Raw genomic sequence first — 25,280 nt, 5'->3', positions numbered from 1 at the left:
AACAGTTGGCACTTACCAGTGTATGAAAGTGCTAAAAATGGCCCCAGACTGCATTCAGAGAGAGTCGTGTTAGAAGTGATTCAGCAACTTACACGACTCAGTGCAATGTGCAGTGCATGGATGAGTATACTTCACATGAGTCAGACTTGCGGGACCTTGGGTCTGTTGTCGTATTTGTGTCCAGGGGCACCCTTTTCCCAACCAGAAAATGGCCTGCCACAGCTCATGTCTTTGAGCTACACGATATGCTCCAGTGAGAGAGAAACACTAGCTTTAAAATGTGGTCAGCCTTCAAGCAAATTTTCTATTCCCTAATGCACTACAGTCAGTGTTTAGTTATAAGAGCTGACCATGTATAGTTTTTTTATAGCCGTCTTGATCCCATGACACCCAGGTTGGCAATAATAAAGCATTGTAATAATAATAGCTGTTTAGAACATAAAGAACATATGTTCCATATTGCAGAGCTCAAGCTTGCACACACATGCAGCAAGAGGCCGGGGAAATCCAAAAGTTTTAACATTAGACACTACTGAGACTTTTAGAATTATTTTGAGTTTTTTCTTAATTAGCTTGCTGTGCACTGGTAGCATCCATACCTCGCTACTAAGAATGATATCAGTTTGCTTTCTCCACAAGAAACACTTTGTAATCACATGTATGTTAAAACTATGAGAGACGAAGCCTGTTTGCAAGACAGCAATAATGTCAGTTTGCCGAGGAACACGTTGACTCACGAAGCCCATTAATGCTCATGGACTGCCCTCTGCTGTTGAAAATATGTACTGTCAACATGCTGAAATTGGTTTTTCTGCAAAGGAAACAAGATTAAAAAGTGGCTAAATAATAACAATAAAACTACAACGTGTAAATTTCGATTACGATCACTTCAAAGAGATTTTTTTTATTTGTAAGGTGAGGAAACAACTTATTTAACGTAAGACAAGTGAAAGGATAATGACATATGTTATATGGCTATCAAAGCAAAAGGAACCAGAGCAGAAGCCTGTTACCCCTGCCATAATGTAATGCAGTAATGTAAAAATTTCTTCATTTTACCAAAGTAAACCATTTCCCCAAGTTTCATCAAGATATCAACAATTCATGTCAGGTGAAAGAAATATGTGACAATGCTGATGAGGCCTTTATAGTCACATGTTCATTGATCCAAACAAATGCAGTTACTGCTGAGAAAGCCATTCAAAAAAAAAAAAAAAAAATCACGCCTGTGCTGTTCATGTGATTACAGCTGTCATGATCTCTTGGCCTTTCCAAATCAAACTCTCTTGCTGTCATCTTTTGCAAGTTTTCAGAATGGCAAGCTGTGTGCCAAGTAGATGTTATTGGTCAAAGAACCTTTGTGATGTTTCTTTTTTGGCAGCATTTCAATCAATCTATTGACTTTCATTTAGTATGGTGCCCTTTACAATCAGATCAGATCAGAACACTTTACAGTTTTCTAGCTCCAGAGAATTTTTTAAACAAACAATAGATAAAACTGAAAGTAGGACTAAAGGAGAAGAGGTGAAAAAAAATATTTACACACACACACACAGATCATTAATCATCAGTCACAGTCAGTCTGTCAAAGACTGAGTGAAAATGCAATCCTTGCCACTGGCAGAGCCCACCTTGAGACTTTGCACAGCGGCTGTACAGAACATGTTGTGCAACACGTGACATGGGGGCACCAATCATGTGTTTACTGAAACTCAACACTGTTGATAAAGCGCAGAGAAATGAATAGAATGATAGCCATTTGGCCCTATTCCAACTTTGAACTTCCCATAATTGTGAGCACCGCTGTATTCCTCCGCATTCTCTCAACTCGGTAGGCCCATATATTCTGCATCATGTACTGAACAATACACCAGTATTTCCCTAGTAACTTGTTAAGGAACTCCAGAAATTACCCTTATCACCCACCATTGATCTCTTGCAAAACATCCTTTGTGGCATATTGCTTATATCATTGCAAAAGTTCTCTGAGCATAAAATCTCTTATCTGCCCTTTTCAATTCTACTATCAACAATCACACCCAAATTGTGTGCAGTTGCAATATACCTTTAACATTTCAGCATGCATTCTCGTAACTTGCATAGCCTCTATAAAAATCAGCGTCAACACCCTTGTAAATACCCGTCTTGCTTGATACTAAAAACATAATGACATTCTTTACATGTTCATGATCGATTGGCATGAAGAACAATCCAACACAAAAACAATTGACACAAAAAACAGTAATTCAATGAAAATGTATGGTGCTTAGTGCTCTGATTGTCGTGCCAACTTGCCAATATCGAGACTACTTCACCACCACTTGATGGTTTACTTAATAATATTATGTTTAATGATGGTTAAGCCACAGACTATCGATGCTAGCCTATCACAGAAATCAATGTAAACCTTTTGAAAGACACCCTGTAGTTATCAAGTTTCAAACACGTTTAATAGACGTAGTCTTTTTGACGATCTTTCCAAATGAACAAGGTGTTGGGCACATTCAAAAATGACAGCCACTTTCTTAATGTCTAACCTCACCTAATCCATCATTTCCTGGTGGTTTAGTCAGCATTTGTTGCAGCTTTAGCGATATACTGCACGGACTCGGCACTTGTCAGCACTAACATGTAGTGTGGGTGCATTTGTAAATTGCTCTGGATAAATGACAGAATTGTAACTTTAATAATGTATCTATGTGTGACAAATATACGGAAATAAGTGGAAAAATACCCCCAGAATAAATATAAACTATAAAATACTAGTGCAATCTGCAACCCTGACAGCACATTTGAGTCTCAAATTTTAAAAGGGACCCTAATCAATTATAAACAATAGAATAACTTCCTAAACATTACACGTACATAAGAAGTCAATCTATTGCAATACGAATGACATTTAAATGTAATTGAATTTAAAATGTGTTTTTAAAGATGGAATGGATTGCTCGTCGTCGTAAAGAAAATGAAATAATTAACTGTTAACTGTTCTACTAATAACATGGTCTAGCTATTAGTTAGCTGAAATAATAAAAAGAATAAAAAGAATAAAAGATAATAAAATTGATTCTCCTCTACTCCAAATGTTTTGTTTTTTATCAAAAATAAATACGTCGTGCTTCTTCCTCATCTACATCATAAACTGATGTTCTGGGGAGAAAAAGCTAAACGCTGCAGCGGTCTCATAATTCAGACCAGATGAGCTTCCCTATTGAGTGGAGCCGAGGCACAGCTTTTGTAAAACGGTGATGGGAACGCATGCACAACATATAAACCTGATGTTCCGGGATAACCGGATTGGGCGGAGAAGCCCGTGTTCAACCCTAATACCCAATCAAACCACTGCAACCGAGACTTTCCTTTTGCACACGTCACGTTGTTCCTTATTGAAGTTCATTATTCGAGGATAGCTGTACAACCAACGACACAGTATTTAGCTTAGCGAAGAAGCTCTGTATTTATCTGTCAGTTAGCCAGCCAGCTAGGTACCTGAATATCTTTTTTTACTGGCCCTTTACGACGCCACAATGCGGGTGACATTCATCGTTTTTACGTTGGCCTGCCTCTGTTGTGTCCATGGTAAGTAAGCTAACGTTAGCTAGCTACGTCGAGGAAGTGCAGCATCTCTCCAATTCTGTAAACGTCTAATGTGTGTTATGTGCGCGGCTAGTTGGATCACAAGCAAGGCAATATAGACGGCTAATTTTCCACATCGGCAAATTAGCCCATTGTATTGGTTCCTTAGAACAGGTTTCGCATTCATTTGGCAGTCATTTATCGAAGCATCTCAGCTTCCCTGGTTAACGGTAACCAGTTGGTTTTACACCGTTGTTAGCTATCGTGCGAAACGTTACGTGTCCAGAGGAAGTGACTGCTACCTCTCCAGGATATTTGCTCGCCTCAGTAACCTATCGCCGATGACGGCGGTGCAGCGAAAACACTGTTTTAGGTATTAGGTATCTAGCTATAGTTTACTAGCTTGGTGTCAGGCACCTGTTCTTTCGGAAGATTTCTTGCGACACTGCTCATTTCGCTAGTCCAGTTATGTTAGCGAGCTAACTAGCTAATAAGTAGTTAAAGTTAGCTAACGTAACCAGGAAATGTTTTTCTAAATTGATTGCGCCAACTGATCAGGTGCTAGTACTGACGCTAAAAGTAGTCATTACTTGTCATTAATGCTACCTAAGTACTTTGTCAGCTTGTTAGTTCTGTGAAACTTTAACGGTAACATTACCTCGGAAGAAACGCTAAGTTATATTATTGGCTGAACTTTTAAAACTTTGTGAAGTTTCTACGGTCTGTCGTAACTGTTGAATAGTATTAGAAATCATGTCAGGTTAGTTTGTTAAATATACAATTTAACAAGCTAACAATCCTTACAAATGACCTAGATAGTACAGCTTCCTTTTGTTGTCAGTGAGCTGGCTAGCTTGTTCTGTAATTTTCTATAAACCTCTGTACTCTCGGTTTTGAATTATTTCTGTAGTTGGCCAAGTTCCTGAGTTGATTATCTAGCGATCTTCTCAGCTAACTAAAATGCCGTCATACCAGTTTGCTAGTTGCCGAGAAAGCTCATCTAGTATGTAGGGGGCACGTCGATATCTTTTTTCTCTCAAAAGTCATTAACTGTGGGGATTGCAACATTTCACATTCTTCGTTGACTGTTAGCTAGCTAACCGAGCTGTTCCATACTGTCGTTCTAACGTGAAATGTAAATTTCTGTGGGGCAAAACAAATCTTCAGTCACAGTGATATGATGCATGGTACCAGGTAATTTTGTTTAGTTTTTCCATGTAGACCTTTGGCACATCAATAAATAACAGTCATTTAGTTTGGTAGTCTGTCTGGTTATATCCTCTCCAGATGAAAGGAAATAAAATACGGTGTTCGATGAAGGCCTTCACTTAACACCCAGGGGGTGAATTAAATGGGGGTGAATTAAGGCATCCATGCCTACTTAATCTTTTATCCAAGACAGAATAATTTGTTTTCTTATATTGTATTGTAAATGTAGATGACACGCCATTATTTATAAGTCACATTCATATGGAATCTGGACCTTACAGTATAATGGGGTCTATTCCTACTACAACTTTGGGTTTGTGTAAATGTTTCTATTAAAGGAAACACAATGAATCTACAAATGTTCTCTTTTTCTTTAATATTGTAGGTGTCCCCTCTTTAATGCCCCCAAGGACAACTGCAGAATCAGAGCAGATGGCCACAAGCAGCAGTACACCAACTGACAAACCAGTCATAAGCACTGACAAAGGTGGAAAAGCAGCCACGGCCAAGGAAAAAGAAGAGGGAAAAGATGGTGGAAATGCAGGCACAACAGCAGATGAAAAAACCAATGATGAAGAAGTCACAAAAGATGAAAATATCATGGATGCGGATGGGGTTAAAAGCGTAGGAGACGTGAAGACTGGTGGGGTCAAGGATGAAGGAGCCTCCAAAGTTAATGGGACCAGCACCGAAGGAGACCCAAAAGATAGCAAGGCCAATGACAGAACTGAACTAGGGGTCGTGCCCAAAAGCGAAACGGGGGCCAAAGCTGAGGGGACCAGAAGCCCAGTCACAAAAGTTGACGGGGGTAATAGCAAAGCAGATAACAAAACTGACAGCAAAACAGACACAAAAGTTGTCAACCCTGACAACAAAGAAACCAAGAAGCCAGCAGAGAGTAATGAGGAACCAGCGGATAATGAAGGAAAGGGGGCTGAATTACCTGTAGACAATAAACAAGCACAGACAACCAAAGCATCGCCTGTTGAACAAACTACCATAAAAGTTGGAGGAACTACAAAAGAGGAGGAAGATGAGGATGATGAGTATATTGAAGATGTTGAAGGTGTTGAGAATGCCATTGGTGAGCGTAATGAAAAATCAGACTCTGTCCAGGAGCCCCCCAGTGGCAGACAGAACCACCCAAGTGTACCAGGTGATGAGGCAGAAAGCAGCCATTTCTTTGCCTACCTGGTTTCCACAGCAGTGCTGGTGGCTGTGCTCTACATTGGATACCACAACAAGCGTAAGGTAGGCTAGCCCTCTAAACACAACATGGCCCAATTACTCCCCCTGCTTTGAACATTGGCCACAATAGCACAAGAGGAACTGAAACTAACTTAAAAATCAGAACCCATCCAAATCATTTGTGTTCTGAGATGCATAATATCTGTGTGCTATATTTTTCTTTTCAGATCATTGCCTACGTTGTAGAGGGAAGGAGGTCAAGATCCTCACGCCGACCCAAAGGCACAGAGTACCAGAAGTTGCAACAGAGTGTAAGAATTCAGTTTTGTTTAGCAAAGTATTTCCTGTACTTTTACTTAAGTGGATTACTGTTCCCATAAACCTAATCTTAGATCAGCTTAGTGTGAAGGCTAAGAAAATGATGGAATGGGGAATTCATGGGAATTATATACACATACACACCATGTAGCTTTTAATGTTGACGCTTCCCTTTTCTCTCTTAGATGTGAAAAATGTTGCTGTGTGTTGAAAGACAAACATAATGGATAAGAAGACAGGGGAGGAATACAGAACAACACTTCCGGAGCAAATTTGCATTTGAAGGAAGATGTTCGAAGGAGCACAAATTCTTTTCCTTTTTTAATTTGCCTGTGGTGATTTTTTTTAAAGACAGTCTTATCAAAATGGAGAATATTTAATATATTTGTTTTTGGAGGCTTATTGCATGCCTATGCAGAGAGGGCAGGGTTGCCTTGCAGAAGGGGCTTATAAAAGGAAGAAGAGAAGCATGCTTCTGCTTGCACTCAACATTTTACTGTGCCACTACAAGAAGTCTCTGCATCTTGTCACTTTACCGTTAGCGGACATGACCAACTCTACCTGAAGATATTGACTCAGGATGCTCCTTAACCATGGACCTTGACCGAGATGCCTAAGGTTGATGAATGTAAGGCAGTGGTTCTCATTTTGGAGAGCGATCAGAAGCCATGTTCATGTGCTAGAATGTGTTAAAATCAGAGTTTTTTTCAGGGTTGAGGTTAATTTTTTAAAATTATTTATATTGTATGCCCTGTGGAATGAGTCATTAGCCTGTGGTGAGCAGAGTGATGATACAGGTTTGCGCTGCAGTAGTATTGATGATTGGGATGTTAGTGAAAGAGTACTATATCTGTTTTCCCCATAGTATCTTTGTTAATCCTGCTTATACTGTGGCTAGGGATATGTGAAAGGAAAATGTAAATGCATTTTGCCTCTATATTGTCTGAATTGTTATCATTATGCGACAATAATAGGCATGTTGTATACAGTTGTGGTGTGCCAAAACCTGGTGATAATGTAACAGAGTACAGCTTTTTTTAATCCCCCAAACTATATACTTTAGGTGTCTCACTGACTACAGAAATGTAGATATTACAATGTGAAGGGTATTTATGAAAATTCAGTAATTTGGAAGATTCTGAAGATGTCAAGATTGCTCCTAAGAAATCTCTCTCTCACTTGTTCAACACTGTACAGCTATTTTGTGGTGCCAGCTCTTAATTGAACCATGGACATCCATTCAAGAGACCTTTTTGTAAAAACAAAGGTCAGAATGGATTAGAATGCTTTAGTATAGGTATGTAGCCGATTAGACCAAATTGGGAAAAATAATTTTGCATGCAAGGTGGTGTTTGGAATGTGGACCAATTTTGGATGAAATATAGATTTTTAAACTGAATAGTTTTATACAGTACTTATCTGATCTTGCCATGGTTTTGCCATTGTTGTCACTCCTGTCACTATGTAAGAATGCTTCACTTTCTGTCAGAAGTTTTTAGGTGGGAGAAGAAACTGAATAAAATTAAAAATGCTTGTTTAAGATTTAAATGATCAGATTATTATTAAGCAGCTTCAGGAGTTCATAACGAGTTGATCATTTGAATCAGCTGTGTTGGAGCAGGGAGAGATCTAAAACATGCAGGACAAGTGGTCCTCCAGGAGAGGTTTGGGAAATGCTGCATTTGATCACACCTGATGTCAGCCTTCAAGATTGCTGTCATGACTGTCAGGGAGGATCTGAATGTTATCTCTAACAGAAAAACACAATGCAATTTCTGCCTGTGTTAGACCTTGACTGAAGTACAGTCTGATGCGTTGATCAATAATGGGTACTCCTGACATTTTCAGCTTAAATCAGTTGCTGCAGTTGTCAAGATGCCATCTATGCATGCTGCCATGGCACTCCTGATTTCTGATAAACATTGTAAGTAATAAGAGGAAACGACCTTTTTTTTCTCGTAATAATGAGATAGATTAACCCGTTATCTCGAGAAAACGACCTTCGTTATCTCGGGATAACGAAATAATTAACTCGTGATCTCGAGATAACGGCATTAAAAAAAATTGTAAGCACGGCCATTCTCAGCTTCCGTAGTTTAGGGCATTGGTGATTTTAGACTCTATGGGTGCTCAAGCACACCTAAATTTCAAATTGCACCATTCGAAATTAATACGCAAACTCATTCGGCTTTACTGAAGATTCTATTTACAACCAAACATAACAACATTGTAATAACATTAGATAACGTTACAGTTAACGGCAACAACATAGCTAGAGCATCAACAAAGTCACATTGCCACATTGTCACCGTGACATTTGTCACTTAAAATGGAGAATTTCTCAGAAATAACATTTTACCTTTTTGGCAGTAACGGACACAATAAATGTAAATGTCAATTTAATTTCAATAAATGAGTACGATGTAGCTTGTCACCGTTTCCACATACGTACGTTTAAGAAGACGGACACGAATGACGTTATCCACTTCACCAGCTAAGCGGACACTGCAGTTGGCTATATCAGAAATTTCTAGTTAGTGGGCTAAGTTACTGTAGTTTCAGTAGCCGAAGCCACTTTCTAAGTAAGGAATAAACCACGACTGGTGGTGCAGTTCTATGGAAATAAACCACTTCAGGGTGGTTAACGGCCCCTTGGCTTCGCTGCGGGGACGCATCACACCACCCTGTCGTGGTTTATCTCCATAGAACTGCACTGCCAGTCGTGGTTTATTCCTTACTTAGAAAGTGTCTGCTTATAGTTCCATGGTGTGAATAGTGTCAACGAACGTTAGCTGACGTTCGCTAGAGATGATCGGCTAATGTTAGCCTTCCGAGCTAGTGTGCTTGCACAGTTGCCTGCTAAGGAGCTAACTGATGCACTTTATTATTTTAGTTAAAGTAGTCACATTGTTTCTTATTCTGGTAGAATTGGGCTTTATGGTATATTTAAAGTACATTTGAACCATTACTATTATACACGACCACCAACTAATTAGGTTGATTCTGAAGGTAACGTTGTATACCTAATTGAATTGAGGTTTGCCAAAGTGAAAGGGGTTGAATACTTTTGCAAACAGCATATTCCATTTTTCATTTTCTTAAAAAAAATTGTGGTGTAAATCTCACGTTGCTTAGGCTACTAGTAGTTCATTAAAAGTATTATTGTTGTAAATTAAAATATATAGAAAATTATTAGGCCTAATGTATTAATTGTTATCCAGTGAAATGAGTGATTTAGCATGGGGGGTTGAACACTTTTGCAAGGCACTGTATGCATGTCACATTCTCATTAGGGGCTGAGCCCCCCTAAAGGTCTGATCCTAGAATCGCCCCTGGTTTAGGATAGGCTACTTAGCTAGCTAGCCAGTTCCCCTAGCTAGTTAGCTACTGTTATCGTGAAAGAGTGGTAGCTTTAGGAATTAGAAGATTTATAAATCTGATTTAAATAATTTCTTACCTGGCTAAATTACGTGGAGGACTTCTAATATCCTGCATAGTTACAGTCGCACAGCCATGCAGCGTTTCTGGTTCCTATTAAACAATTTTCTGCTAATGCAGCGGCGGCTGCTCCAGAATCAAAGGCACCGGGTCCGGCGCCTTCGCATGAAGTGCCGAGTTCAAGTAGTGCATTTTCCGTGCAGAAGATACCAGGTTAAACTTGAAAGTTTCGGTCAGTTTTCAGCACATCAGTTCCCATAAATAACTCAGGTCACTGTAACTGTAACAATGAGGGCCTGAGTCTTGCACGGTTTATTGTTACCAATAAATAGATAACTTATTTATACCTGGAGCACTGAGTCCGGGGACCCAAACCTTAAAGAATAGTTGAGGGCAAATTCCAATCACTTAATGCTGTAATACTGTAAGTGTTCTAGAAAGAATACCAAGAAATCCAGTGCACTGCAAAATTAATCCATAATGTTCTTGTTTATGTCAAAGACATTTTATTTCTTTTCATGACCACCACTGGTATTTTTACAGAGAGAACCATGTCTTTTTGCAGCCTTTTCAGTATGCTCAAAAGGTACACATATTACACTTGGCTTTTCATTAATGAAATGAAAATTAATATAAAATGCTTTATTATCCTGTTACTCACTTGAGTAAAGAAGGCCTTAATCTCATGAAGGAACTCCTGTAATGGCTGTAAATGTGTGTCAAGCCACTGCATTCCCATTGGCCCCAAATAGCAGACCCGTCTCCATGACCTAAGGGAGCAAAACAATCTTCCACTGACTCTTCACTACCTGTTGAAAGAACATTGAGCATGGTGTATAAGCATGGAGTATGGTTGCAAATAATGATCTGGGCCAAGCATTTTTCTATTTCTTGTCTTGTCTGGATTATACCACAAGGATCAAATTCTTGCTTGGTCTTTCTGTTTGGCATGGATATTTACTTTAGTTGTGTTTATTATTAATCAATTACAAAAAATCTGCTTGCACTTTAAAAAGTGGCACAATATCTAAAAATGACATCAGCCCCTGTTTCTTCTCTGGTGATAGAAAGTACTGCTAAGGGTAAACATCGGCAGCCTATGGTGTTATGATTCAACATGTTAATGCATGTAAGACTTTACCTGAGGAGTTTGCTCAAGCACTGTGTTGAAGAGGCGTGACAAATCAAATATTGCAAAGTGCAAACATAGTCAGCCTTGCTATAGGCAATAACTTGTACAGATCATTTTATGGTCTTTGCCCAAGGCAAGGTTATTCTGACACTGATATCATGAAAATGTGAATCCTCCTAAAACTCCAAACTGTCACCATATGATTTGGTTAATGTACAACCTCTTGTGTGTTTCTACTCTCATATGAATCACTTGATAAGCAACTGAAGAATTCTTGCCACAGCAACTTTGCCACATTCATGTTTTTTACATATTATCTATGACACGTGTATGTTCTGTGATATTGGATGGGACAAAATTTGGAGGTTGTAAGCAACCGATTGCAAGCCATTGGGGATACATCACAGTGTCTTATGCAGCCATTTTGTGTTAACAGTTTCCTATATCACAATCCCACTTTGTGCCTATGAGAAAATATTGCTTAATATATTCAGGGAAAATGTTACATTACATTACTGGCATTTAGTGGATGCTCTTCCAGAGCAACTTACACTTTTTTTAAACAATGTAATCCATTTATACAGCTGGAGATTTACTGAGGCAATTCTGGGTTAAGTACCTTGCCCAAGGGTACAAAAGCAGTGCCCATGCGGGGAAAAACCAGCGACCTTTCAGGTATGAGTCCTGCTTCTTAACCAGTATGCTATAATGACGTCCCATGTGTATCACAAATGCCGCCCCAAAAGCAGTTATGATAAATGACGTTAATAAATCCTATGGATAACACAGTAATCAGATCTTTGCGAACAAAACATGAATATCCGTCACTGGCTTGCGGGCTAACGATTTTGCTCTCTTAAAATGTTTGCGGGCACCGACCACCAAACACGTAAATTTATAGAGTAATTCTGTCATCGAATTACATTGCTACTGGATGTTGAGGGTGTCCTGCCATAAACATATTAAACCTTCCCGTACTATTCTCTGACTCACTGGCCCGCTGAGTGGTGGTGTCAAAAATGTTAACGTTAAGGGGGCATCTGGGAAAGTTGGGGAGTGAAGGCGCATTGGGGCGCTTTGTCTTTTATCCATGACCGCAGCAGGCAAACATGTTTTCGACTTAGTGGGTGGTCCATGTAAGATTTCCATATATGATAACAGCTCACTAAGAGATCAACAATCCACTTTTAGAACTAATGTTACAGCGTACAATTTGAGTGAGTGTTCGTTGTCCACTATGATTGATAATGGTTCCTACGTCATCATTAGGCTGCTAAACATCATAGTGTGGGCTGTCGCGCCAGTGTTTTGAGATTGGCTTGTTCCAACGTATGTACTCGGCTTTTTTTTTCTTAACATAACTATCTGTATGTCACAGATTTTATCTGACAAACGTAATGACAAAATGACACTTCTTGTTGTATTTTATACAAGACAGTAGCCAGATATAACCTGGCATTGCCCTTCTAATCTGAAGCTGAAGTGGGCTTTTTATTCATAGCGTATATTCACTTCGTTTCTTCTACTTCCAGCGCGTTTATTCGGCAATTCTACTCTGCAACGCCACGTTTTATTTCGCCTTTGTTTTTCTGCGATAGGCAAGCCGAACCTGCCCATTGCAAAGAAAAACATTTTAGTGCGATTTATTAAAAACTCAATTTAATTAGCAGTGTGGGGCTGCTTTGAAAAGAGGTGTCTTGTCAAGCAAAGAACATGATATTGTGGGTGTGCTCGGGCACTTTAAGTTTAACCTTTTAAATTAATTGTGTTCTATCATAGTTTGCCAAGTTTTCATCCGCGTAGATCTGATATGCCCGCAAGAGCGTCCAGTTCAGATGTCGACACAAATCGTTTCAGTTTCGCTTGGAGTTACCGAAAAACAAAGCCGGTGTTTTCACACTCACTAGCTCATCAGCTCCATGTTTTCTTTGGTAAAGTATGGTATCATATTTGTAGGGGTGAAGAATCTCTTTACCCCTAGTTTGAGGGTATTGATGAACGTGCCGTCGAAAAGGAACAAAATTCCAGACAGGTAAACAAACTTGTGATGATGCGGACAATGTACGACATAGATCGCTTATTCGGTCGGTAACATTGTGGCGAAGAATGTTGCTTCTTTTACTTAACTTGTACTCTGCCTGAAAGTCTGAAAAGTACGTCTCCATAGCAGCGTTTTGTTTTCTTTCCCCACAATACGAAATGATTGTAAATGAACAAACCAGATCCTGATGATATTGTGTTGTGAAAATGTGGTGGCTAAATAGGTTTTTGTAATATCTACAGATGGACAGATTATAAAGCTTTGGGAAGGAGGATCCCCGGTACACGATTCGTTGCATTTAAGGTCCCCCTTAAACAGGTGAGAGGAGCTGTATGGAGCTAACTGCAGTCTTATGAGAGACTTCTTAAGCCTTAGCGAATTTAAGTGTAGACTTTAGAAAGCAACTTCCTTAAATTTGCAATTGTTAAACACAAGGTGATACACACCCCAGTATCACAGTAGTAGTACCATCACTGTCATCTTGCTCTCTCTCAGTGTTGTCATTCAGTGTTTTTATAGTCATTCAGGAAACGGCTGCCTTCCTTGGAGGCCTTTGGTCCCTTTGACCTGGTACGATTACTGAGGGAAGAGAAGGAGGAACTGGGCCTCATCATTGACCTTACATTCACCACACGCTACTATAAGCCCACGGTGAGAGCACGTATCAGTCATAATTATAACATTCACAATTAGAGCAAATGCTTGTTTATCTGCTTATGTAAAGGAAAAATAATGCTTTGAAAAAAATCCATTTGATGTGGCATATTTTTGTACATTTAATTGCATGGTCATGTTTGTACACATTTGGTAGTTTGCGGCTCATCATATCTGCTCTCTCTCGTCTCGTACTCTTCACTTGCACTGAAGGATTTGCCAGACAGTCTGTACTATCTGAAGATCTTCACTGCTGGACATGATGTGCCAAGTGACCCCACTATCCTGAGATTTAAAAAGGCAGTCAACAGATTTCTGCGGGAAAATAACAACAATGGTTAGTTTAGTGCTGTAAACTGAAGTTCGTAAAAGTCATTTCAGTGGTTCAGTAATGGTTGCAAATCCTATACGCTTGCACATGGCTCAACAAGAGATGCCTCTCTCACACATTATACTGTTTTATTCTCAAACATGAAATATTTAATGTATTATATCCATCTTAATAATGTATATTAAAATTTGTGTGACCATGATGTAGATGTTTTTGGTACTTGAAAGTAAGCTTATTTTCTTTCCAGACAAACTAATTGGAGTACATTGCACACATGGGTTGAATCGTACTGGTTATCTGGTGTGCAGGTAGGTGTGTCTGTCCTGCCACAGCAAACTGTATGGACAGATTAAGTAACTTGGAAAGTTTATTGATTCTAATAGTAAAAGTCAGATGAATGTATTTGACCTAAATACATACAGCTGTTGGTTTTCAAATCTAGGTATCTCATTGATGTTGAAGGGATGGTTCCAAGTGAAGCTATCGCATGTGAGTATACTGTGTTAAACAAACAAACCAAAACAAATAATGGAATAGTTGTTTACTCACAGGTTCATGTGTTTGATGTGGAGTCGACAAAAAAAGATGACTCTTTACAAGGCACTGGCATTTGTCCCTCACAAGTTTTGTGTTCATTTCGTGCATGCTCAGTGTTCAACAGGTCACGAGGTCACCCCATAGAAAGAGAAAACTACCTTGTGGACTTGTGCTGTGGTCCAAAGAGAAGGTAAGGCTCGCATGGAATCTGACTGCTGCATTTAGAATCAGTGAAGTACATATGCTTTCATCTTCAGAAGGCTACAATGGAAAAAAAACAATGAAATCTGTAAGAGAATATGTATGGATATAATCCAAATCCTGATATGACCATGGTGTCAGTAATTATACTGTGTTCTGTGCATTATTTTATATTTAACTTTTATGTTGAGCAATGTTGTCATTCAAGGAAAAGGTTCATGTTACTCCCCATGTGTGGTTCACGACTTATATGCAACTTCTCTTTCTTTCTGTCCTGTCTGTGTTGGTTATCATTTTGACAATGAAGGGACACATTTTATTTTCCTGGTGCTAAAAATGACTAGACTGTGGCTGAATAACTGAATATGCTGTGATGTTAGTGTGAATTGAATGATTCTTTCCTTTTTGGACAGCAATGATGGCATGGAGGAGCCAGACCAGGAACCCATTCGGGGTAGTGTTAGCTGTAGGCAGGAGGACTCTCCTATCCAAGGATCCTCACCCTTAAGCGAGAAAGTGCCTTCCCATGAACACAACATGTATGCATATGATTTAATTTGATTTTACTATCTCAGAATGTTTGCTACTGTAAAAATACTGAAAATGGTATTGGTCTCACACAACGTATGGTCCTGTGGCTGTTTTTAGGCCACTGAATCATAGGGGTATGAAAGAAGATCAATATTCTGCTGGCCCTGCTCATCCACCTCCTCTTCCACCTTATGAGATCTGGCCTACGAGACCCTGTGCTCAGGAACAGGGCTGGAGCAGGACTGACATTTGTTTCTGGTTTAAAATGCTGAAAGATTGATTTCTCTCTATGGTTTGTCTGATTTGGTATCTGGTCCTTATAACTAACCATTTATTGATGCTTTTATTGATGCTACTGTTTTAATATGTAATGTCATAATTAATGACAAATATAGGCTTTTTATCAAGTGCATTTGGAGAGTCATTGAATTTATTTTCCATATAGCAGGTGTTCAGGATGTGCCCAGTTTTGGCAGTAGCATTATTGCTGTTGTATAGGAAAGTGATTTGTCGGGCCATTTAACATGATTAACACCCATAGTATCCTAAACAACTAGATGCATGTATGTGTTGCATTAATTCATTGTAGCCACAGCAGTTGCTATATAACCGAATATCAAGCAGTTGCTGAATCTCATTGTGGTGTTGTCTTATTTCGCATCTGTCACAGGAAGGAGCTATCCCAAGCAAAAATCTGTTTTTGATGGAATTATTTCCTGTCTAACTGAAATACACATATACTTTGTCTTTGGGCCATTAGGACTCTTACATGATAGGCTTTACAGAAAATGGAAATCTTATTTCAAGTGCTATAGTGGAAATTATGTTGACTGTTAGATATCTCTAAAATGTTCATAAACATATGTTTATGGACATAAATGAGAAGGGTGATGTACAGTGCCCTGTTTTGACACATTCATTAGTTTGACAACTACATCTAATGCTTTACAGTATAGCACAGCACAGGTGTGTCTGAAGTAGGAACTTGCTTCAAGTAGGTCTTCACTGTGTTTGCCTGGTCTAACCAAAAGTATTCATGACCAACTGCATTTTTTGATTCTGTCTGCATACTTGTTCATGACTAATTGCTTTACATGACTGTCACACTTAGCACTGGCCAACAGTCAAGAAGAGCAACAGTGTATTAGTTATAAATTAATACACTGAATTAATTTATTAATTAATGTTGCATGTTGGAGCATTGCCCTTGTTTAAAGTCTCTCTCACCTGTCCCCCAAAACTAAGGTTGTTAATTCTATTTTTTTTTTATATTACTGAACTTAATCTTTAGTTTTTCTCTCACAGTTAATACCAATAGTAGTCTTCATCAATTAGCTTCATTTCAAGCCAGTCAATTGCCATTGTCTAATTTTGTGTAATTGTGTTTAAATCAAGGGTATATTGTCTAATCCAGTGTTTCTCAATCCTACTCCTGAAGCCCCCCTGTCCTGCATATCTTCTATCTATCTTTGCTCCAAACACACCTGATTGAAATGACTAACATGCTCTTGATTAAATCAGGTGTGCTCAGCTAATCAAAAGTGCCACTGATGAGTTCAGTCGGGTAAGTAGAGCAGGGGAAGATGGAAAACGTGCAGAGCAGGGGGGCCCCAGGAGCAGGATGGAGAATCAGTGGTCTAATCACTTGCATTTTCACCTGAGTGACTTGGCAAAACTCATGGCTCTGGCCCGGTTGATTAAAGCCTGACCTCTAGTGGTAAAACCTCTTTACTTGCCATTTGATACAGTGAGAAATGCACTTACATAAGTCATTCTGAGCCATATACAACCAGATCCAGAGCAAATACACAAATTCAAGGTTGAAAATATGGTTTATGTAGTTAAGCGTCATCTCATTCATATTGCTAGAACATGCATATCTTGCTCTGCTGAAATTTAATGTTACTGCCATTTTTCCCTTATATATTATTTATTGCCATGAAATGCATATAAATACTGTTAAAGCATAGTATGCAATATGAAAAGGAAGAAGAAACATTAAAGCCAGCTAACATATACACCGTTTAAATACAGTGGATAAAGTTATGATTCTTATGTTGTCTTATGTAATTGATGTGATGGACAAAGTTGAAGTTATCACATATTTTCCGAGTGGTGGTTACTACCCTGCAGGCTATGGCAGGCTAAGATGTATTGTACCATCACAAGCGCTCTAGGTTCTTCCCGTTGTAAAACGTGCAGTTTATTGTTTGTCATGATTAATTTATTTCTAAAAAAGAAAAACCATGTATATATATAATATATATTCTTTTATATATATATAACATTTTATATATTATATTTTACTTACTTTTACTTTTCATGTAGTGCTTCCATGTTAATCTCACAGAGATCAAAATTCATTTGCGTTGGTGTGGTCACTAATCCCCTCTCGTGTTTTGCTCTCGAAGTAAATTTTCACCTCGCTTTTCATTTATATTTCGGTGTTAACGGTAACCACTTTATTATAGAGTGCAAGCAGGGTAAAAATTCTTTCCCAAACTTTATTCTGGTGAATTGCTGACCCGTCACATATGGCAGGTGGGACTTATTAAAGTTTTGTTAAAGTACTTATTCGTAGTTGCTAGATTAATAAACATAGTTTTAGGTTTTGAGGGGCAAGGTCCTTCCCGAGAGAAATCGACTACGCTTCTCGGCCAGTACCCTGTATACATGTTGTATATTGCACCGTCTGCAACAACAGCGAGCATGGCTTCATCAAGATGACTTCAGAGTCAGCTGATTTCTACAAGCTTAAGCCATAGGCTGCTGAAATAGGAACAGGAATTGCCGTAGTACCAGTAGCTACATAAATCTTTACCTTGTCAAAGACAGGTAGCAAGCTAGCTCGTTCGCTGATTGTTTTGTATTTACTTCATTTTCAGCAGTTAGCTTGTTGGTTAACTAACTGTTTAATGAAAATCCGTGTGGAACAAAGTAAGGATTGAGTTAATTTATCTCGAGAGCTGACGTAGCTATATGGAAAAAACTAAGTGGCTAGCGCGCTAGCAAGCTGAAAAGCAAAGATTTTGGCACTGACAGTTTGCAGGTAAGTCTTCCTCTATCAGCTAAGGTTAGCTAGCTTATGTTATCTAATTCATGACTGGTTTCTCTAGCTCACACGGCAAAATACTGATACAGCTAGCTTGTAAACGTAACTTGCCAAACAAACAGTAGCTAGATAATTCAGTGTTAATACAGCGTATTTTTTGTATTCTGATGAGTTAAACAATGTAGCGATGCTATGTTGCAGTAAGTTGAATGGTAACGTTAGTTGATGTTGGCCACCACTAGCTAGCTAGTTTGATACTAAGTGTTAGCAAGTGCAGCAATTTGCCGACGTACTGTTGCTTGATCATGCGAATTGTTTGATCACTTTGTTTTTAGCTAGCTAGCTTGCTAGTGACGATTGCTAACTAGCTCAGCGAATGAGGTGGTTTGTTTAGCTAATGTGATTGTTGTTGTCATCGTTTCGAACAAAACGGACACGAATTTATCAGGACCTAGCTAGCTACTTTATCCGCGACTGGATGTAGACTAGCGACATATCTGACCCGTTTTTCTAGGGTAGCGTTGACGTTAACTAGTAACCTAACTCACTTGTTACTTGCAAAGCTAGCTAGCTAGTTACAATTTTCATGTCTATTGTTTATGGCTACTTAGCTGGCCAAAGAGACATTATCATATATGAAATTAATTACCTAGGACAGCTTATGAGTGTAAATAGTGTGAGTGTTTCAGCTCAAATCCATGTCGGTTTTGTTAGTGACGGTCACCATCAATTGTGCACTAACGTTAAACTGAATAATGGAGAATATAACTTGCTAGTTAGCGAATTGGGGACTAACGTTAACAGAGGACTAATGATAGACATGCATCAGAGCTGTGAATGAATGAGGACCGTATGTGTCATTGAACAAGATGAGCTGGGACACCTCATCTGCAGGTCAGCCATATTGGGAAAATCTACATGTCCGTCAGTTCATGTCAATTGGAGAAGTTTGATGATTAAGATGAAATTACATTTTTTTTTTTACCCCTTGATGGTGACCTATATACTCACGTTCTCATATCTGGGAAGTCAAGGAATTCGAAGAAAACTTGAAACATCATTCCAGGAGTAACTAAGGTTATTTCTTAACTTTTAAATTGTAATACTAAGTTGCTAGATGCTTGTAACTTTTTATACATTTATAACTATATATTATAACTTATTACATATTTTACACATATATACACATGATCATGATCAAAAAATATTAAAAATTCTTTTGATTACATGTCTGGCAGCCACATCTGTACATCAATGACAGAAATTCCATGAGCATCATCTACAATTCCAAAACTTGTCGCACTCTGTAGAAACCTATTTCATTGGAAGGGAGTGGAGTTCTGTCCTGTTCACATGGATGATGTTGCTTGTGTGGACCTGGCTCTTATTGGTATAGTTCAGATTATGGTTACAGGTATACTGTAATTCCAGGAACCAGCAGCGTTGTCTTGGAAACCGCTGCCACCATGCCAGACCACAATGACGTGAGCTTGTTGCCAGAGGAGCGAGTGCGCGCGCTCACCAAGAAGGGTAGCTCTGTGGACGTCAATGAGGATGTGCCTCCTCGTCGCTACTTCCGTTCCGGCATGGAGATGATCCGCATGGCCAGCATCTACACAGAGGAGGGAAATGCGGAGCATGCCTTTGTCCTCTACAACAAGTATATCACGTAAGTGGCTGTCTAAACTCTGACTCTGGTGGTTGAGAGGGGCAGCGCTACTACATCATCACATCTGTCTTTTGCAATAAACTCTTAAAATGCGATGCCAGCTTCCTAAGCAACTCTGCCTATGGTTAGTTACAATTTCTGTAGTGCCACAGTGCCCACCAGCCACCACAGCAGGAGGGAACTGCAGTGTTCTTTGCCTCTGAGCATTATTCAAAGCATGGATGCAGTACACTTACATGACATCATTTTGTTGTTATTGTAAGTTTTTTTGTGTTATTTGATATCATTGTACCATAGTAGTACTAAGATACTAAGATTACTACTAACCTAAGTGCCACTAAGGTACAATGCACTAGGTGAGTCAGGTAGGATGTGCGTACAGTTAAATGTCATTTTGCAGCTGAGAAAGTGTAACTTACTACAACTTTGTGACCATTTCCTGTATTTGTGTTTGAACTAATACTTAGTGACAAAAAGATTTTACAGGCATACTCAGAAGGTTAAGGTACATGCTTCTACCTCTCATGACATAGAAATGATCTGACTCTCATGTCCCTTGTGTGATTTCATGAGAATACTTTAATCTTTTTTATGAGGCTTTCATTATAAGGTATGAAATTATCTGACTTTGTCTTTGATTCTTTTTTTTCTTATGTTCAGGCTTTTCATTGAGAAGCTTCCCAAACATCGGGATTACAAAACGGCCAACATTCCGGAAAAAAAGGACACAATGAGGGTAGGGAGATAAAATGGACCATGTTTGTTTGTTTGTTTGGTTCATATGTGAAGCACTTAAATGTCAGTGAAATATAAAAACACTACACACACCATTGAAATGTGCAAAATATATGATAGGTGAAATATGTAGGATCACAAATTGTGTCTGCATGTGTACAAAATAGCAAAATATGCAAACATTCCGGGAGCTAATGTGTATGATTTTACCAGCCTTATCCTGTCATTTGATAGAAACTGAAGGAGGTAGCCTTTCCACAGGCTGAGGAACTGAAGAAAGGCCTTCTGAAGCAATATGAGAAGGAATATGCTGAATATCTTCTTAAAAGGGTATGTATCTGTTACAGACACCATTGGCATAAAGTAATTGTATGTATAATTAATTATTGTTGGCTGAACATGTTTTTTCCCAACTGATGAGTCTGTACTGTTCATCATGACTCATCACTCATGAGTAGGCCTCAGTCTGACCTACTAAACAGAATGCTGTTAAATGGTATTTAGCTTTTGACTAGAAGGCTAGTAGGCCCAAACCCACTTGGATAAATCTTTTTATGTAAAAAACACACACACACACACAAAACAGTAGAGGCATGTGACCAGGAGCTGTTGAGAAAGAGGGCACAGCTCTTCAGCGAGGCCTGTTGTGTGTGTGTGTGTGTGTTGTAAGAAAGCGGAGGAGGAGACCCTGGCACGGGAACTGGCCCGGCAGAGGGAGCTGGAGGCTGAGAGGCAGCGCGTGGCAGACATACAGAAGCGGCAGCAAGAGCAGGAGCAGTTCAACGCCTTCGAGGAGATGATCCGCCGGCAGGAGCTGGAGAAGGAACGTCAGCGCATCCTCCAGGAGTTCCGGGTCCCCAGTGCACCCCCGCCTGACAGTCCTCTTGTGCCGGGTGTCCAGGGACCCCCGCAGCCCCATGTTGGCACCACCACTCCCCCGCAGAGCCCCGGAAGCACCCCCACCCACACAAGTCCCTCTGTTCGCCCTACAGCGCCCCCTACCTTCGACCGCTCTCTCAAGCCAGGGGCTTTGATTAGTCCAGGGAACAGTAAGATACATTCGATTTTTGCCTTTCATGAGATTTAGTCTCATTGCAGAATCTCAATGGTTCAGGAGTTGTCCTACTAATGTATACATTACCTAGACTGGCATTCCTGGTATTCCTTATTTTTTACTTTCCTGCTTATATATAGGTTGCACTCAGTGCTCATTTCTGCACTGTATTTTTTTTACTTTTAATGTACATTTATTTACTATTTTATTGGTTCTTGACTTTATATATTTCTATATATATATATATATATATACATATATCTTTGTATTTTCTTTTGTATTTTTGTGTTTTTTACCTTATTGCACTTTGCCACTCTTGCTTTTTTACCTCTGTCTTAATGCTACTGTGGCATGTGAATCCCCCTGCTGTGGGATCAATAAAGTTCTATCTCATCTCTCATCCCCAGCTGAAAGAAAGAGTGTAATGATAATGTTTTAGATGTTTACCAAAGATTATGGGAACACCACATTATTCCTTTAAGACAAAAAAAAACAATTATAGAGTGGCATTGATGCACAAAACATCAGTCAGAAAATTAATTTGTCATCTATGACTTCCTGGTATTAGTTTGTTTTCTCCTAGATTAAATCAACTGTTGGATTGTTTGAGGGCGAAGATTATGTCAGAAAACACAAATGGTTATGGAACATTTTTACTTCCAGACTGTTTCCTCTTAGCTGGGAAAGCTGCTTAGCATCACAGTGGTGTTTGTTTGTCTGTCCAGGCTTCATGGTGGATGGGCTGCGGCAGTTGGCAGTGCCTTCTGAGCTCTGCCACAAGTTCCTAAAGCTGGCGGATGCCAATACAGCACGGGCAGTGGAGACGTGTGGCATCCTCTGTGGCAAATTGGTACGCTCTACTCACTTACCCGCACGTTGAGCGAATAGCACCGTGTGTATATTTGTTTCGCCGCAATCGTAACTGGACGTCATCTGTGTGTATGTGTGTGTGTCTATTTCAGACCCAGAATGCCTTCACTATAACCCATGTGATCGTGCCAAAACAGTGTGGAGGGCCTGACTACTGTGACACAGAAAATGAAGAGGAACTCTTCCTGATCCAGGATCAGTACAATCTTATCACCCTAGGCTGGATCCACGTGAGTCCCGTCTAGCTATCTGCTTTGCTTTGCTTTAAGGAGGGGCAGCTCCTAGAGGGCCAGAGCTACTTTCAGTAGACAAATGAATCACACCTGGTATTCCTGGTGAGGTGACTTACTAACCAGCAAAAAAAAGGCAAATTAGCGAGAGGCAGACCTTGGAGTCTTTTGAGGACTCAAATTGCATCAAGTCAAGTCATGTTTAGTGATGTTCAATCACACCACCATCTGCTACTACCCCAGTTTACATGTGTTGGAATCTTATATTCTTATGCCCAGTCATATGGCACACCTCATGCTGTGGGTCTGTTTTGACTAGGAGATGATATAAATTCTTATGCATATTTGTGTCATGTGGGAGTGAAGATGACTGCAGTATTCCTCTTGTATATGTAGACACACCCCACACAGACCGCGTTCCTATCCAGTGTGGACCTGCACACCCACTGTTCCTACCAGATCATGCTGCCAGAATCCATCGCCATTGTCTGTTCCCCCAAGTTCAATGAGTGAGTGCCACCACAGGGTGTGGGTCAGGGGTTCTGTGGGTGGGGGTGCATGAGGGCGTTCAGGGATTGAGGTTTCAGCTGATTTGCAACTCGGATTGTTCCCCTCTTAAAACATCTGCATTGAAATAAGTTTTGAGTGAATTTGTCTGCATAGCACTTCTTTTTTACAGTTTAGCCGTGAGAGCTACATGAAATGCAGAACATCTAAAGTCCCTCTTATAAGAATACGTCCGATATGTAGCATATCATTGTATGTGTTTTTTGTGGTTTGTTGGCAACTTTGACACTTTGGGGGCATGCGTCTGTATGCATTATAGAACTGGATACTTCAGGCTGACTGACTATGGAATGGAGGAGATCTCATCCTGCAAGCAGAAAGGCTTCCACCCACACCCCAAAGAGCCTCCGCTCTTCACTGTGAGTAGGGCTTTGTCGCTCTTGATAAATCAACCTGTTACATCATGCCTCTGTCACTCTGTCATTTTGTAAAGTGAAGACTTCACCTTTCCATCTTCAGTCTTCTCATGGCTACCACTTTCTTTTGCAATTTCAGTCTTAGCATCCCAAAGTCAAAACATCCCGACATGCACATGTATTTGAATGGAACTGCCACATGGCTCAGACCCACCCCTTTCTTGCCTCTTTCTCACAGGCTGGTGGACACATCACCATCACGGACAGCAACGTGACAGTACTGGACCTGCGGTGATCCCTCACCATGCGTGTGCCTTTTCAGACCAGCCCACAGCGACATGGAGACTGGCCCTACTGCAAACTGAAGTGAATTTATTTACTGTCTAATTACAGCGTCTTCTTTTCCAAACAAGCACGGCAGCTTGTCTGACTGAGGAGTAGTTTTGGCCAGGCATTAACGAAATCACGCCCTGGCCGCTTGTGAAGCAGGAGCAGACTCTGAGATGTGGACTGCCTGAGTAGATTCCAGGGACTGTCTTCAATCACTCATGCCTTCTCCGTTTGTCTTAATGCACTCCGAGAACACACCCCCACCTTATGGGCAGAATGTTAGCAGAAAAGTCACTTGGTACCTAACAACACCAGGACCCACACTTAACCTTTACACAGTAGGGGCTTTTATGTGTCATGATCTATCCTGATCTGCATGTACTCATTTCCTTATGTCTTTATGTTTTTATTTATGTCACGTATGGTTTCTCTTAACACACATATTGTCAAACAGCATTTTTATGTATAAACATTATTTGAAAGGAAAGAAGCAAAGCATATTTTCCAACTTCCTTCAAGACTTTTTTTTTTTGTTCTTGTTTGTACTTTCAGTCTCTTTTATCAACTGGGTTTCAAGAACGTTAAGTCAATGTGCTGCAGAATCACCAGGGTGAAACATAAATGTGAGGTAATGACAGAAAACAACACTCTACTGAGTGAACTGTTTTAGTTACCGCCCCGTTCATATAGAACCGCTGACAAGTTATAAACTCCCCCTAACATAAATTTACTATGTATCATTCATAGGCACTAAGGGGCTTTGTGTTTTGATCTGGTGTAGTCTCATCGGAATGACTGTATGTATAACCTCAGCATTATCTTAGCCTGTGGAGACACTTTCAGCATTCTTGTACCTATAATATGCAACTTGCTCAGACATGTATTATATTTATTACATGCGGCGTACATACTTGAGATAATGACTATCTCTGTATTTTGTGGTTTCAAGGAGACCATGGTGTTTCAAGGAGACACTTCCATGTTTTTGTATTTAGTTTTTATTTTACTTGGTACAAAATGCTTTCTTAGAATACTGCTGGTTATAATAATTTTAGCAACCTGTCTTTTAATCTAAACAGGTATAAAAATGTATTACAGTAAAAAATACTGCTCATTGAGCAGGTGGGGTTTAGGTATTAGCATAGATGCAATAAAATGAAGGAATGTTTAGAGAATAATGCTTTGAGTGAGAAATCAAGACTTCTGGCAGTCATCCAGATGCAATATGTTTTTCTCTCCAGCTCTTGTGGTGCTTTGAAAT

At 39.7% G+C, this 25,280-nt stretch overlaps 3 protein-coding genes across 6 annotated transcripts; all 3 read left to right on the top strand.

The window, feature by feature from the left end:
• The first annotated feature begins 3,360 nt into the window (after positions 1 to 3,360).
• tgoln2 (trans-golgi network protein 2) lies at positions 3,361 to 7,800 on the top strand. The gene is made up of 4 exons (XM_036526978.1): positions 3,361 to 3,579; positions 5,171 to 6,036; positions 6,201 to 6,284; positions 6,477 to 7,800. The coding sequence occupies exons 1-4, from the start codon at positions 3,528 to 3,530 to the stop codon at positions 6,480 to 6,482; spliced, it is 1,008 nt and encodes a 335-aa protein (XP_036382871.1). The 5' UTR covers positions 3,361 to 3,527; the 3' UTR covers positions 6,483 to 7,800.
• A 4,329-nt stretch (positions 7,801 to 12,129) lies between these two features.
• LOC118777061 (RNA/RNP complex-1-interacting phosphatase-like) lies at positions 12,130 to 15,684 on the top strand. 3 transcript variants are annotated; one of them, XM_036527781.1, is made up of 9 exons: positions 12,130 to 12,190; positions 12,818 to 12,893; positions 13,145 to 13,220; positions 13,422 to 13,553; positions 13,770 to 13,893; positions 14,135 to 14,195; positions 14,330 to 14,614; positions 15,039 to 15,164; positions 15,274 to 15,684. In XM_036527781.1, the coding sequence occupies exons 2-9, from the start codon at positions 12,856 to 12,858 to the stop codon at positions 15,434 to 15,436; spliced, it is 1,005 nt and encodes a 334-aa protein (XP_036383674.1). In that variant the 5' UTR covers positions 12,130 to 12,190; positions 12,818 to 12,855; the 3' UTR covers positions 15,437 to 15,684. The 3 variants fall into 3 exon arrangements, with proteins under 3 accessions (XP_036383674.1, XP_036383676.1, XP_036383673.1); XM_036527783.1 differs by lacking the exon at positions 12,130 to 12,190 and having other exon boundaries at positions 12,567 to 12,893; positions 14,330 to 14,376; positions 14,539 to 14,614; XM_036527780.1 differs by lacking the exon at positions 12,130 to 12,190 and having other exon boundaries at positions 12,567 to 12,893.
• Positions 15,685 to 17,992: 2,308 nt separating this feature from the next.
• On the top strand, positions 17,993 to 24,469 carry stambpb (STAM binding protein b). Of its 2 annotated transcripts, none has more exons than XM_036527176.1 (10): positions 17,993 to 18,205; positions 19,640 to 19,877; positions 20,538 to 20,613; positions 20,847 to 20,942; positions 21,283 to 21,661; positions 22,392 to 22,516; positions 22,629 to 22,766; positions 23,163 to 23,275; positions 23,593 to 23,692; positions 23,928 to 24,469. In XM_036527176.1, the coding sequence occupies exons 2-10, from the start codon at positions 19,675 to 19,677 to the stop codon at positions 23,982 to 23,984; spliced, it is 1,287 nt and encodes a 428-aa protein (XP_036383069.1). In that variant the 5' UTR covers positions 17,993 to 18,205; positions 19,640 to 19,674; the 3' UTR covers positions 23,985 to 24,469. The 2 variants fall into 2 exon arrangements, with proteins under 2 accessions (XP_036383069.1, XP_036383070.1); XM_036527177.1 differs by lacking the exon at positions 17,993 to 18,205 and adding an exon at positions 19,207 to 19,285.
• Positions 24,470 to 25,280: the final 811 nt, after the last annotated feature.

This window comes from Megalops cyprinoides, chromosome 4 (genome assembly GCF_013368585.1).
Source record: "Megalops cyprinoides isolate fMegCyp1 chromosome 4, fMegCyp1.pri, whole genome shotgun sequence".
NCBI classification, from domain to species: domain Eukaryota; kingdom Metazoa; phylum Chordata; class Actinopteri; order Elopiformes; family Megalopidae; genus Megalops; species Megalops cyprinoides.
This window is presented reverse-complemented; position numbering and strand designations above follow the sequence as displayed.

Coding starts and splice junctions, on each gene's coding strand:
- tgoln2 (XM_036526978.1), top strand. CDS start 3,528: ATGCGGGTGACATTCATCGTTTTTACGTTGGCCTGCCTCTGTTGTGTC. Junction 3,580..5,170: donor CTGCCTCTGTTGTGTCCATG/GTAAGTAAGCTA, acceptor TTAATATTGTAG/GTGTCCCCTCTTTAATGCCC. Junction 6,037..6,200: donor GATACCACAACAAGCGTAAG/GTAGGCTAGCCC, acceptor TTTTCTTTTCAG/ATCATTGCCTACGTTGTAGA.
- LOC118777061 (XM_036527780.1), top strand. CDS start 12,781: ATGTTTTCTTTGGTAAAGTATGGTATCATATTTGTAGGGGTGAAGAAT. Junction 13,554..13,769: donor CACGCTACTATAAGCCCACG/GTGAGAGCACGT, acceptor CTTGCACTGAAG/GATTTGCCAGACAGTCTGTA. Junction 13,894..14,134: donor GCGGGAAAATAACAACAATG/GTTAGTTTAGTG, acceptor TTTTCTTTCCAG/ACAAACTAATTGGAGTACAT.
- stambpb (XM_036527176.1), top strand. CDS start 19,675: ATGCCAGACCACAATGACGTGAGCTTGTTGCCAGAGGAGCGAGTGCGC. Junction 21,662..22,391: donor TTTGATTAGTCCAGGGAACA/GTAAGATACATT, acceptor TTGTCTGTCCAG/GCTTCATGGTGGATGGGCTG. Junction 23,276..23,592: donor TGTTCCCCCAAGTTCAATGA/GTGAGTGCCACC, acceptor TATGCATTATAG/AACTGGATACTTCAGGCTGA.